Source organism: Ovis aries, chromosome 1 (genome assembly GCF_016772045.2).
Source record: "Ovis aries strain OAR_USU_Benz2616 breed Rambouillet chromosome 1, ARS-UI_Ramb_v3.0, whole genome shotgun sequence".
NCBI lineage: Eukaryota > Metazoa > Chordata > Mammalia > Artiodactyla > Bovidae > Ovis > Ovis aries.
Window position 1 is genome coordinate 62288973 of NC_056054.1, and position 14296 is coordinate 62303268.

Sequence of the window (14296 nt, forward strand, 5' to 3'; positions counted from 1 at the left end):
TATATTTGAATTTCAGATAAACAAATTTCTAGTATAATTATGTCCCAAATATCACATATACTAGACCATCAATCGTTATTTAAAATTCAAATTTAACTGGTTGTCCTATAATTTCATTTGCTACATCTAGCAACTTGTAGAAGATCCTTATCTCTGGCAAGCTTACTATTTAAGAGGCAAATATACAAAAGATCATAACATAAGGTGTATGTGATAAGTGCAGTAACATAACCAGGAGAGGAGATCTCCCCTGATTAACACAGAAGAGTACCTGGAAAATAGGGTAACTGCAGTTCTAAGAGATGACTAAATGCAGATTGCCAGATACGTGGTTTAGTGTGATTTCCAGAATTCAAGTGTCCTGAGTTAAATCCCGAATCCACTGCTCACTAGCTGTGTAACCTTGGATAAATTAATCTCTATTATAAAATGAGGCTACTAATAGCTGCTTTATTAGGCTACAGATCAGAGATAATACATGCACAAAGCACCTAGAACATGGAGGCACTTCCAAAATGGAAATATCCACTATTAGAAGGTCACATGGCAAAAAGGGTACTTGTCACAGATATTCAAATGTTAATGTTATGCAGTAATATCGGTAAATTTATTTTCATGATCTATTTACACTGTACAAACACTGTTGAAAAGCACCCTACAAGTTCACAGTACATTACAATGTATTTACTTTAAAAATATACTCCTTTATAAAAGGTTCACAGAACATTGGCATGTCAACTTGGGATGAAACTCAAAGCATGTCACCAATTCTGCGGTAGCAAGAATGCTTCCAAGCATTGTCAATTACACAATCACAAGTCACCATTTCAGTTTTAAATACATATTTTTAAATAAAAAATGAATTCTACAGTGGAACGTTCCAGCAGGAATACTCATTAGTTAATTAACATATATTTTCATGGAGATGTTGTTTCATAATAATTTACAGTATCAACTTAATTTGCCAAAAAGACCCACAAGTTTTGCAGTCCAAAGATTCTTGTCATTCTTGTCTATTTTTTCTTCTTTGTTGGTTCTCCCAGTTCTACTTTGCGCTTTTTAGAAGTATGCTCATCTTTTTCATCATCTTTAAATAGGAAAGGAAGAGTTTCAATCAGTAACTTTAAAAAAATATTAAACATTAAAATTTCATTGACTCTATAACAAAATCATCATCCTCAACTAATGTTTGTTTCAAAGTTTTCCAATAAAAAACAAAAACTTAAAGGCAGCTGACAATAAGAAAATCAAATTTGTTCTGATAAAGCGATTCTCAAATCTTCTACAGTATATACATGGTGAATATTTAAATACATAATCTACATGTTAAGAATGGGATATTTTCTGTTGTTTTTTACAAAAGAAGATGTCAATTTAACCATGACATTATTTAAGTGACTATCTGGTAGTCTTTCCCTTCTAATCTGCCTTCTCTCTCCCACAAACAACTTCCCTCCCTATTTCATCTCCCCATCCCCACCCCCACATTTACTTTTTGAAGTTAAAAAAGCACTCACAGGTAGATGTTTCACTGAAACCGTATTTTCAATTTTGTCCTATGTAGGTAGTTCTACTTTCTCCCCCATTCCCAGGAGGGTCAGAATATTCCAATGGCAAGACAAAAACAGGCTTCTTCCCCCCCTTCATATTATGGAGAATCGGGAGAGGGGAGGGGAGAAGAACCTCAAATTAAAACCATGTCGTTTACACTTTTCGAAAACGTTATTAGTATCTGTAGTCACAGAAAAATTTTAATTAATAAATAAAAATATTGTAAAATCTGAAACAGTGGACCCTTTAATTCAGTTACAACAATCCAGCTACACATTTCAACAAAATACAGGGTAGCACAGAGCAGCTGTTAGTTCCCATCCTTGAACAAACGTGTGGCATTATTTTAAGAACTTCACACAGATGGAATAAATTATACGTAGGAGATGTTATGATTTATAAAGTACAAATTTATTTTAAGCACATCACTGAATTCTTTGTACTTTATTTCTCAATCAAGAGATACTCAAAGTTCAATAACTACCCATGTGGTAGCCTATAAAAAAATGTTCTGATGCTGAAAGGGGACTTCATATTAAAAAATCTGGGAAGCCAACTGATATAGAACATGGACTTTTTTTTTCAACTTCCCTTTTATTATTAACTGTCAAGAGAACAATGCCAACGTCACCATTATTATTCAACACTTCACAGTCAGTTTTACATGTTATTTTTTGATATTCTTCTGATAAAGACTGAGGAGTTCTGTCACTACTCTTTTTTTAAAAATTGGATTATAATTGACACTAACATTAGTTTCAGGTGTACAACATAGCGATTTGATATTTTTATATATTATGAAATGATCACCATAATAAGTCTAGTTATCACCTGTCACTGCACAGTTATTACAGTATTACTGACTATATTCCCTATGCTGTACATTACATCCCTGTGCTTTAACTCATTCTATAGCTGGAAGTTTGCACTTCTTAATCCCACTCACATGTTTCACCTGTCCCCTTAACTCCTTCCCTTCTGGCAACTACCAGGTTGTTCTCTTTATCAAGGAGTCTGCTTCTGTTTTGTTTGTTCATTTGTTTTTTGGATCACAAACTCATTATGGGAAAAATAAACTGAAAACCTTAAGCTGGGACTTTCCTGGTGGTCTAGTGGTTAAGAATCTGCCTTGCAATGCGAGGGATGTGGGTCAGGGAACTAAGATCCCACCTGCCTTTGAGCAACTAAGCCCTCGCATGGCAACTACTGAGCCCATGTGCCCCAACTAGAGAGTCCAAATGCCACATCAAAAAAGATTTTGCATGAGGCAACTAAGACCCAACTCAGCCAAACACAAATAAATTTAAAAAAACAAACAAAAGAAACCCCCTCAGCCTTCAATTCCCTTCTGATAACTACCATATTCAGAATATTTCTTTTGTTGATATGGACAATAATTAGTATCAAAGCAGGTAATGCATCTTCAAAACCAGCCAAGGTCTTTGTTTTTTAATTGGATTCTAATTATCACCATGCGCCTGGTGGGCTGCCGTCTATGGGGTCACACAGAGTCGGACACGACTGAAGTGACTCAGCAGCAGCAGCAGCATGCCCGACTTTTGAGATTCCTTTCACTAGTAATATAAAAATTGAAATTACTTTTAAACTCTACTAGAAAATGCACTGCTAACATATACTAAAAAGATGATCCTAAGACACTTCTGCTTTTAGTCTGTCACTTACTACAAGAACACTTAACTGAATAACAAGGAAAAACAAGCTACTGAGGCTAGAAAAATAACTTCCTACTAGTCGCTGAACAGAAGAGCTAATGCCATCTAGTGATATAACAAGGCATTGCCTTAGGGGAAAAAAAAAGTGTTTAATCAACTTTACTGAGTTTCTCATTTTTACTCTGTGCTATCTACTACAGATGCACTAAGGAAGCAGTTGTTTTATATGGAATTCACATCACTTGAAGCAAACAAGTTTAAATTATTAACAGAAACTAACTTCATAAATTCTTTAAACAAGTGCTGGTAAGTAGTAAGGCTCTGTAATGAGTTTTGAATTTTTCCCAGCTTCTTCTAACTAGAAGGAGTTAACTGGTAAAAAGAGGCCAAAGGGCAGAAAATGAGAAGAAAAGTAAAATCAAAGTTATCTGATAATCTAGAAAATGAGATAATTTAAGAGTGTGGAACTTCTAATACAAGATTTTTTATGAATTTTAAAAAAAGCTAAAAAAAGATGATGGGAAGTCAACTTGTTAACATGGCACAGGAGACTGAAATGGTAAAAATCACTTCTAAGAAGGAAGGTATTTATTACAAAAAAAGGACAGTTACACTCAACAACCAACATTAAAGTCAGAACTGAAGATTTCAGTATTATCTTTCAATCTCATAATCCAGCTTTAAGCTGGCTGAGCCCTGGGATCCTTTTGTTTTTTGACATTGCCAATATCCACTTCCTAGTAGAGGGCCATCATATGGTCAGAAATTATCATGGGACTAGCAGCATTATCTGACACATATTTTCTTCTATCTGAATTTAAAAGGCAAGCTGGAAAAAAAGATAATTCATTCTACTTGTTTGTCCTGGTATATAAGCCTAGGCTTTTCCACACAGGAACAAAGAGAAGAGCACCAGTCTATTGACACCCTGGATTGAATATCAACTCTAATGGCCTTACTGCCAATTCTTCCCACAGGACAGATACTTCTCAAGCACCCTGGCTTGGAAAACATCAAGAGACCAAACCCCAGTTTAATAAAGCATCGTTTCCATTTAAAAATCTGATTCCTGTTCTGTCTCTTCCTACTTGTGTGAAGTTAGGTAAATTCTTTAAGCTGCAACTGTCTTCTTGTCTACAAACAGTAATAACAAACATACTAACTCTGTACTAGGTTGCTAAGAGTAATAAACTAGAAAACTTAGGTAAAAGTATTATTTTAGAGATTGGCATTGTCTAATTTTGTGACCTTGGACAAGTCACATAAGCTCTCGTTTTGACATTTCCCTAACGGTTTCACAAGGGATTGTAAGGATTAAAGGTAATTTATGCAAAAGTGCTTTCTATTAACTATATAAAACTACTATAAAATGAGGCATTTTAAATGTCCACTTCATTTGGCATCTCCAAAGAGATGCCATTTACTGAAAATATGCCTTCACTAGTGATTTCTAATTCACATCAGAAGTCATGAAAAAAATGGAAAAACCAGGTAGAATCAAAACTGGAGAGTAATATCCTTTATAGTGGAAAAAAAAAATCAGAGTATACACTTCAGACTGTATACTGCATTTAACTGTCCCATCTCTTTAGGGTCCTTTAGTCAAAAATGTTTCTTTAATCTTTGACTTTCATGATCTTGATACTTTTGAAGACTCAGCTCATTATTTTGTGGAATATCCTTCAATTTGGATATGTTTGTGTTTGACAGGAATATCACCAATGTGATGCTGTGTTCAAGTGACAGTTTTGATTTGTCCTATTACTTATGATGTTCAGTTTAATCACTTGATTAAAATCGTGTCTTCCAGGCTTCTCTACAATGAATAACTCCAAAATGAAGTTACTATTTTTTTTCCATTTGGAATTAACAAGTATTAATTTTCTGAAAAGATATTTTAGATCTGAATAAATATCCTATTCCTTAAAAAACGCAAACAAAAACTGGAGTAAGACCTTCAACCAGTTTGTTACCCTTTCTCTCACAAGAAAATTCTCTACAGTTGTAAAAGGAGCTAAGTAAAGTAGTACTTGTATTATGGGAAGATCAGAAATTTGTTTAAGAAAAATAGCACACTCTTCCATAAAAATGACAGTCAAAAATATTTAGTCCAATAATCCATTAAACACTTAAAAGTACTACAAATGGCAATACAAACATAAATAACCCCTGGATCCTGGTATTTAAGAAACTCATTTTTATAAAGGAGACAGACTTACGAACAAACAGCACATAAAGAGTGGTAAGTGCCATCCATTGGAAGCCCAGGTGGCTCAGTGGGTAAAGAATCCACCTGCCAACGCAGGAGACACAGGAGACTCAGGTTGGTTCCCTGGGTGGGGAAGATTCCCTGGAGAAGGGAATGGCAACTCACTCCAGGATTCCTGCCTGGGAAATCCCGTGGACAGAGCAGCCTGGCAGGCTACAGTCCATGAGGTCACCAAGAGTGGGACGTGAAAAAGAGTCGAACGTGACTGAGTGACTGAGCATGCACATGCATGTGGTACAGAGGAACAAATCTTTAACCACAGACTAAGGAGAAACATATATGGAACCACTGAAGGTATGGAACCATTAAATAGCTTGGTCTATTCAGTGCTGAATTTTAAGATCTTAAGAGATGGCAACCCGCTCTAGTAATTTTTCCTGAAAAATGCCACAGACAGAGGGGCCTGGCAGGCTACAGTGCATGGGGCTGCAAAGAGTCGGACGCAACTGAGCACATCAACTACTACAAGGGGGCCATGTGAAATGAGGGCAGAGAAAAAGGCAGTCTATCACAGAGGGCTGACTCTGCTGCCGGTGAAGGGCTTTAAGTAAGTGAGGCCAGAAGGTGGAGTGGGTAAAAGTATGGAAGCAGAGATTACTGTGATTACTTATGACTCCTTTTTCCTACTCTAACTACCTAACACTTAAAATCCAAGCAAGAGATGGAATTACAATATTATGAACAAGGCAAGACAACTAAGTCATTATCTTACTACTATTTTTAATCACTATGTATTAAGGGTAAGAAATTCATTTTGTGATGCTAATTTTAGCTCTAAAGCACAACTGCTTTAATATAAAGCAAAACCTTCACCACTTCACAACTGTGATTACAACAAAGAGTTTATGAAGTAACTCATGTTGCTCTAACAATAAGACATCATATATCACACATAATACTGGTTGAGATATCAAAGATTTCACTTTAAATCCTGAATATTTTATGACCTTTCTCAAAAACAGAGCAAAAGATATCCAAAGACCATCATAATCAGTTTAACTCAATAGATTTAAATTTCATTCGTTAAATATCTCATTCTTTTAAAACTCATCATAGGGATCAAAAGGTATTACCACTGGAGTCTGACTTGCCTCACCTGATTCCACTGTCTCCTCCCCTTCCGGTAGAAGCCTAGCTTTCTTAGCATTCTGTGGGGCATCATCACCATTGTCCTCATATATGTTGGACCATTTTATTGCCATATCCAGCTCTGGAGGGGGAGGTTTCTTCTCTGTAGCGTACGTCTCCGGAGGTGGTACATAGTTTGACTTCCATATTTTGAATTCCTTTGGAGGCTGTTAAGCAAACACATTAAGAAGCACTGTGAGGAACCGAGGTTTCTATAATCGATGTGGGCACATGCAACTCCCTGCCGTTCGCTTACTGTTCAGGTTGACTTTTTTTTTTAAGGTTTAAAGACACATTTTTCCATCAAAATCACAATACTGTTAAGTGAAAAGCCAAAGGGTTCCCTGTACGAATAAAGCTAATAACTTTTAGTTACCAAAGAAGAATCCAGTCTCAGATACTACGCCAAGGCTGACCCCTTCAGGAGGCTGCAGCAGACACTGTCTTGGAGGCAGCACCGCAGGCACTTCGGCGTCAAAGGGAAGGGGTCTCGGGGAGAAGCTGCAGCAGGGGGGGCGGGGGAGTCACCACCGTTAGTCCTCGCCGCGCGGGGTCAGGGCACCGAGTGTGGAGGTTTGGGTCTCCTCACAAGGGGGCGGGGGCTGCGGGTCCAGTATGACACCCACCAGGCTGGGGGAAAGGGGCCCGGGCTCCCCAGGGCTGGAAGTGGGAGAGGGTGGTGCGGCATCCCGCAGGGCGTGACTGCGTGTGAGGGGCGGACAGCTGGTCCCCAAGACGGGGCTCAGGAGGAAGGGGGCGGAGGCTGGGACCAAGATCGAGAAACGGGGTTGGGGACCTCACCTCCTCTGGAGCTTTGACGACGTGCCTCTCCCAGTCTATCTGTTTGTTGAGCGGATTGTAGAGAAAGGCCGGGCGACTCACGCTCCGAAACAGCTCGTCTGGTCCAGGCAGCCGCTTCTCCGCCTTGTTCCCATTGCCGCCGGCCGACTTCGCTGGATCTTGGGCCTTACGACTTGTCTCCTCCGGCTCGCTGTTATCCTCCTCGTCCGAGGAGCCTGAGCTGCTGCTCCCGTAAGCCGCGAAATAGCTCAAAGGATCCTTCTCTTCCGCTGCCATGACTGCTGCACCGGTCCCCCCAGGGCTCCGCCGGAAACCGGAAGTCACTCCAGGGCCCGCCCCGCAGTTGACCCCGCCCCAAGTCTCGCTGGTGGGCCGGAGGCCTGCGCCCCCTGGCGGTTGCGTCGCGTTTTTGCGCCCGAGTTTGTCTTTCCTGGTGGCTCAGAGGTTAAAGTGTCTGCCTGCAATGCCTGAGACCGAGGTTCGATTCCTGGGTCGGGAAGATCGCCTGGAGTAGGAAATGGCAACCCACTCCCGTATTCTTGCCTGGAGAATCCCATGGACGGAAGAGCCTGGTAGGCTACAGTCCACGAGGTTGCAAAGAGTCGGACACGACTGAGCTACTTCACTTCTGGAGGACTGAGGCTGAAGGCTGGCCTCACACGTCCCTAAACAGGGAGTTCTAATGCTCATTACTGAGAGGACTTGAAAAGAGAGATCCCGAGACGGTAGTCTCAACCAAACTTTCAGATACAGTAAGGCTTTATTAAAGGCAGAGAAGAGCTGAAAAAATTTCTTTTCACTGCCACCTTAAAGCCCTTGCCCAGTGAGACCGGGATTTCTTCCTGTTTGCGCAGCATCTCTTCTTCAAAATAGAATTACTCGTCCCCTCTGTCGTCATGGAAGACCTCTGTGGGTGAGTGGTCAAGCAGAATTCTCTCCTGCTTCACCTCATTCCAGCACACTCTGAACAACCTTCTTTGTTGGAACTTCTCTTGTATTGCATCACACCACTCTGAGGGATCCTCCAAACTCTATGGCTTCTTATTGTCAGCCTCATTCCGTGCTGGCTTTGCTCTGTATGGCCCTTAAGTGTTGATGGTTCCCAACGTACTATACCATCGTTCAGGAACACTTACTAACCAGGTGTTACAGAGTTGCAAGTCAGACCATCCCTTTCCAGAGTGTTAACCACCTTAATGCTTGTGACTTCAACAGCCTGGTCTCCAAATCCAGTCTCTGCAAGGCAAGCTCTGAACCGCACCTCTACTTGGCTCTTAAACTATCCCTATGGCCAGGTCTCAAACACCCACTTAAAGATCAGTAAATTGTTTTTCCATATAACTTGCTTCTACATTTGTGTCTCTCCCTTTTAGTAAATGATATAACCACCTGTTTAGCCACCAGGGAAACCAGAAATCTTTGACTTTTGGGGAACTCAGAAGAATGATACACACACGAAAGCAATAAAGTAGCTATCAGCGGTATGCATTCAGAGACCGCACCTAAGGATGCCTAAGTCAGACATGATTGAGCAACTAAACAACAATGGTTTTTGTAGCCAAAGAATACAGATTAAAATTAACCAAGGGAAGAGATGTAGGGGGCAGAATGCTGGAGCCTTCCACATGCAGGGCTTCTGGTTGTCTTCTCTCAATGGAGGTATAGACAGTGCTCACTTCTGCAGCAAAGATATGTGACAACCTGCATGGTGCCATCAGGGGAGCCTCACCAGAGACTGAGTCTCCAGAGGATTTACTGGGGATTGGTCATCCGGACATAGCCTCCAGCCCCACCAGAAAAGCGAAAAGTGAGAGTTGCTCAGTGTCCGACTCTTTGTGACCCCATGGATTATACAGCCCATGGAATTCTCTAGGCCAGAATACTGGAGTGGGTAGCCTTTCCCTTCTCCAGGGGAATCTTCCCAACCCTGGAATCGAACCCAGGTCTCCCGCATTGCAAGCAGATTCTTTACTAGCTGAGCCACAAGGGAAGCCCAAGAATACTGGAGTGGGTTGCCATGCCCTCCTTCAGGGCATCTTCCCAACCCAGGGACCAAACCCAAATCTCCCACATTGCAGGCAGATTCTTTACCAGCTGAGCCACCAGGGGAACCAAAGGATTCTGGAGTGGGTAGCCTATCCCTTCTCCAGAGGATCTTCCTGTAGGGTAAGGGAGTTAGACAAGGTGAGGTTCAGAAAAAGAACAAGACTGGCACTTTACAGGAACTGCTGCTGCTACTGCTAAGTCGCTTTAGTCATATTCGACTCTGTGCGACCCCATAGATGGCAGCCCACCAGGCTCGCCCGTTCCTGGGATTCTCAAGGCAAGAACACTGGAGTGGGTTGCCATTTCCTTCTTCAATGCATGAAAGTGAAAAGTGAAAATGAAGTCGCTCAGTCGTGTCCGACTCTTAGCGACCCCATGGATTGCAGCCCACCAGGCTCCTCCATCCATGGGATTTTCCAGGTAAGTGTACTGGAGTCCGGTGCCATTGCCTTCTCCGCTTTACAGGAACCGATCACCTTTAATGAGGTGAGAAGGGGCAGCAGTCAGATTAGTGAGCTGCAGCACTAACCCAAGAAAAGAGTAAGTATATAGAGGCATATATATGTGGAAATCTACTGTCTTAAGGGGGCCTGTTCTTCTTCAAGGTTGTTCGGAGTAGTTATCTCTTAAATGGCTGGGGCAAGGAATTCTGGAGATTGGTCAGAGGCTGCTATCGACTGGGAGCTGGGTGTAATCAACCTTAAGGTCCATTTTTTTTTTCTTCAGGTGAGAGAGTTTTTTATTGTGCATAGGATGGTGGGAAGGACCCAGAGGGGAGTTTTAACTCTCGGCTATTTTGAGCCGTGTAACTTTCCTTCACTTCCCAACCCAGGAATCGAACCGGGGTTTCCTCCATTGTAGGCAGATTCTTTACCAGCTAAGCTACCTGGGAAACCTATACTAGTCTCTAATACACCTTTTATTTCAGTATACTAAAAGGAAAGAAGAAAATTCAAACTTCTCACAATGGTTTATAAATCCTTTCATATCTGATCTTATCTTACTTGATAGTGAAACCTTACTTTTCAATCCAGGCTCCAGAATTCCCTAGTCATCCCTCTTATGATCCTGCCTGTATTGTCCTCACTAGCTTATATTCTTGCCTCAGGCCTTCTGCACTTGACGTTCAGTCCAGTTCAGTTGCTCAGTTGTGTCCGACTCTTTGCGACCCCATGAACTGCAGCACACCACGCCTCCCTGTCCGTCACCAACTCCCGGAGTTTACCCAAACTCATGTCCATTGAGTCAGTGACGCCATCCAACCATCTCATCCTCTCTTGTCCCCTTCTCCTCCTGCCCTCGATCTTTCCCGGCATCAGGGTCTTTTCAAATGAGTCAGCTCTTTGCATCAGGTGGCCAAAGTATTGGAGTTTCAGCTTCAACATCAGTCCTTCCAATGAACACCCAGGACTGATCTCCTTTAGGATGGACTGGTTGGATCTTCTTGCTCAAGGGACTCTCAAGAGTCTTCTCCAACACCACAGTTCAAAAGCATCAATTCTTCTGTGCTAAGCTTTCTTTATAGTTCAACTCTCACATCCATACATGACTACAGGCAAAACCATAGCCTTGACCTTTGTTGACAAAGTAATATCTCTGCTTTTTAATATGCAGTCTAGGTTGGTCATCAGAGAAGGCAATGGCAACCCACTCCAGTACTCTTGCCTGGAAAATCCCATGGACGGAGGAGGCTGGTAGGCTGCAGTCCATGGGGTCGCTAAGAGTCGGACACGACTGAGCGACTTCACTTTCACTTTTCACTTTTATGCATTGGAGAAGGAAATGGCAACCCACACAAGTGTTCTTGCCTTGAGAATCCCAGGGATGGGGGAGCCTGGTGGGGTCGCACAGAGTCAAACACGACTGAAGTAACTTAGCAGCAGCAGCAGCAGGTTGGTCATAACTTTCCCTCCAAGGAGTAAGCATCTTTTAATTTCATGGCTGCAGTCACCATCTGCAGTGATTTTGGAGCCCCCCAAAATAAAGTCAGCCAGTTTCCCCATCTATTTGCCATGAAGTGATGGGACCAGACACCATGATCTTAGTTTTCTGAATGTTAAGCTTTAAGCCAACTTTTTCACTCTCTTCTTTTAATCAGGAGGCTCTTTAGTTCTTCTTCACTTTCTGCCATAAGGGTGGTGTCATCTGCATATCTGAGGTTATTGATATTTCTCCTGGCAATCTTGATTCCATTTTGTGCTTCATCTCACCCAGTGTTTCTCATGATGTACTCTGCACATAAGTTAAATAAGCAGGGTGACAATATACAGCCTTGATGTATTCCTTTCTCTATTTGGAACCAGTCTGTTGTTCCATGTCCAGTTCTAACTGTTGCTTCCTGACCTGCATGCAGGTTTCTCAAGAGGCAGGTCAGGTGGTCTGGTATTCCCATCTCTTTCAGAATTTTCCACAGTTTATTGTGATCCACACAGTTTGCCTAAACTTCTCCCTAGAACTTCACACAGCTGGCCTCTTCCTTCTTATGATTTGCTCAGCTCAAATGTTGCTTGCTTTGAGAGGAGCTCCCTCATGCTGTTATACTCTGGTCCAAGTTACTTTTTAGCTCATACATGCCCTATTTTGTATCTGTGGCAGCTAGAATTATCTGGGTTTGCTTCTTTATTTTCTGTCCTCCAACTAGAATACGAGTTCTCTATGAGAACACAGACTTGGTCTGTTTTGTTTATTGCTGTTATGTGCAGTACCTAGAATGATAGGTACCAGTAAATACTGAATTAATGAGCAAAAAAATACAGTCTCCACTCTTAACTGCCATCTGAGAAATGTTAACAAGAGAGCTACAGCAAAAACTAACAAACTAACAAAATTATGCAAAGCAATTATATTCCAAAGAAAAAATAGCAAATAAATAAAAACAGAAAAAAAATTTTTTTTAAAGCATGGAGTTATAGAAAGCACACTGACCTTAAATATCAAACAGTCCTAGATTTCAATTCTAAAGAGATTGTTTCTCTGTTCAAAAAAAGGTGACAATAAAACCTTCCTTGCAGGGTTGGTATTAGCATTGAAAACAGTAACACACATGTGGAAACACCAAGCCACCAGTATTCGGCACCCAGTAAGACTGTGGTTTCCAAACACTGTTGCACACTGGAATCACCTAGAAATTTTGACACACTTTTGATGACTGTCTTTCATAATCCAAACATTCTGACATTCTCATTTAATTGGCAATGGGGTGTAGCCTGGCACTGGGATCTTTAAAAGCTCTTTAGGTGACTCTAAAATGGGCAGCAAAGTTTGAGAACCACCACAGGACAACTGTCTGATAATTAAGTAGAATGTCAAGTTCGGAGTGAGGACTTTAGGAGCAGTGTTAAAATTACTCACAAATTGTGCTTAAATTTAGCTCTCTTTTCAGAAAACCCTCCTAAGAGTACATTTGCTCCTCGGTTAGCTATTTTTTTCCCAAGTCAATAATCATTGTATAATAAATATTGATCATACTACTGTATGATTCATCAAACAACCTTTTATGCAATTGTTAAGTATATATATTTTAAAACATTTTTAATATTGAAAGGAAAGCTATGACAAGCCTAGAGAGTGTATTAAAAAGTAGAGACATAACTTTGCTTACAAAGGTCCATATAGTCAAAGCTGGGGTTTTTCCAGTAGTCATGTATGGATATGAGAGTTGGACAGTAAAGAAAGCTGAGCACCAAGGAATTGATGTTTTCAAATTGTGGTGCTGGAGAAGACTCAATTTTTAAGAGTCCCTTGGACAGCAGGGAGATAAAACCAGTCAAAGCTAAAGGAAATCAACCCTGAATATTCACTGGAAGGACTGATGATAAAGCTGAAGCTCCAATACTTTAGCCACCTGATGTGAAGAGCCAATTCACTGGAAAAATTCCTGATGCTGGAAAAGATTGAAGGCAAAAGAAGGGGGCAGCAGAGGATGAGATGGTTAGATATCATCACTGACTCAATGGGCATTAATGTGAGGAAACCCCAGGAGATAGTAAATGACAGAGGAGCCTGGTGTGGGTCTCAAAGAGTCAGACATGACTTATCGACTGAACATAACAACAATATAGGAAACAGGGGACAGGGGTGGGTATATGGGAACTCTACTTTCTGCTCAAGTTTTCCATAAACCTAGGACTGCTCTAGAAAATAAATTCTCAATTTTTAAAACAATTTAAAAAAGTGACTCAAAGGTGTATTTTTTTATATTAAGTGATAATGTATCTGAGAACTTTTTCACTGCTGCATTAATCAACCCAATAACCAGTTGCACTCTATCATGTCAGACTACCATTCAAATTTACATTTTTGGCAACGGCTGGTTTTCAGTGTTTAAAGGAAAAAAATGGACTTCATAGGATTTAGAAAACCCAAAAGCCTAAATTTGAAAACCCAAAAACCTTAAATTTAATTACCTACATAGTTAGTCAACAGTCTGAAAGAAAAGTATTAATATAAATATAGGTGCTACAGCATATCTAAATTACGATCTTTGATTGCAAGTAAGTCTTAAAAAAAAGTAACTGTGTATCAAATTTTATTTTAATAAATGAAAAGCCTGCTTCTGCCTTTTAAAAAGATTTCTTCAAACATAATGTCATTTTTTTTTTTCAACTGCCAATCCTATCCTGGAGGTGAAACATGCTTCTCTAAAATCCTTGGAAAATGTTTATACTATAAAAATCACCCAGTCTTTAAAAACATTTAAAAGCCAATATGCCAGTCTTCTTCATGATTGATAATTTCATCAGTCCATTCAGAAATGAACTTTATCTCACAACTTGAAATAATATTTCCTATAAAAATTGTTCTAGGTATTTCCTATTGAAAAAATAGA

At 40.6% G+C, this 14296-nt stretch overlaps 1 protein-coding gene across 2 annotated transcripts; it reads right to left on the reverse strand.

Annotated features, from left to right (window-relative positions):
- Positions 1–430: 430 nt before the first annotated feature.
- On the reverse strand, positions 431–7730 carry C1H1orf52 (chromosome 1 C1orf52 homolog). 2 transcript variants are annotated; one of them, XM_004002147.5, is made up of 3 exons: positions 7423–7730; positions 6590–6788; positions 431–1087 (listed from the first exon to the last, which is right to left on the reverse strand). In XM_004002147.5, the coding sequence occupies exons 1-3, from the start codon at positions 7696–7698 to the stop codon at positions 1014–1016; spliced, it is 549 nt and encodes a 182-aa protein (XP_004002196.2). In that variant the 5' UTR covers positions 7699–7730; the 3' UTR covers positions 431–1013. The 2 variants fall into 2 exon arrangements, with proteins under 2 accessions (XP_004002196.2, XP_060256564.1); XM_060400581.1 differs by lacking the exon at positions 431–1087 and adding an exon at positions 1543–1641.
- Between the last annotated feature and the right edge of the window lie 6566 nt (positions 7731–14296).

Coding starts and splice junctions, on each gene's coding strand:
- C1H1orf52 (XM_004002147.5), bottom strand. CDS start 7,698: ATGGCAGCGGAAGAGAAGGATCCTTTGAGCTATTTCGCGGCTTACGGG. Junction 6,789..7,422: donor TCGTCAAAGCTCCAGAGGAG/GTGAGGTCCCCA, acceptor TTTGCTTAACAG/CCTCCAAAGGAATTCAAAAT. Junction 1,088..6,589: donor GGAGGAGACAGTGGAATCAG/GTGAGGCAAGTC, acceptor TCCTATTTAAAG/ATGATGAAAAAGATGAGCAT.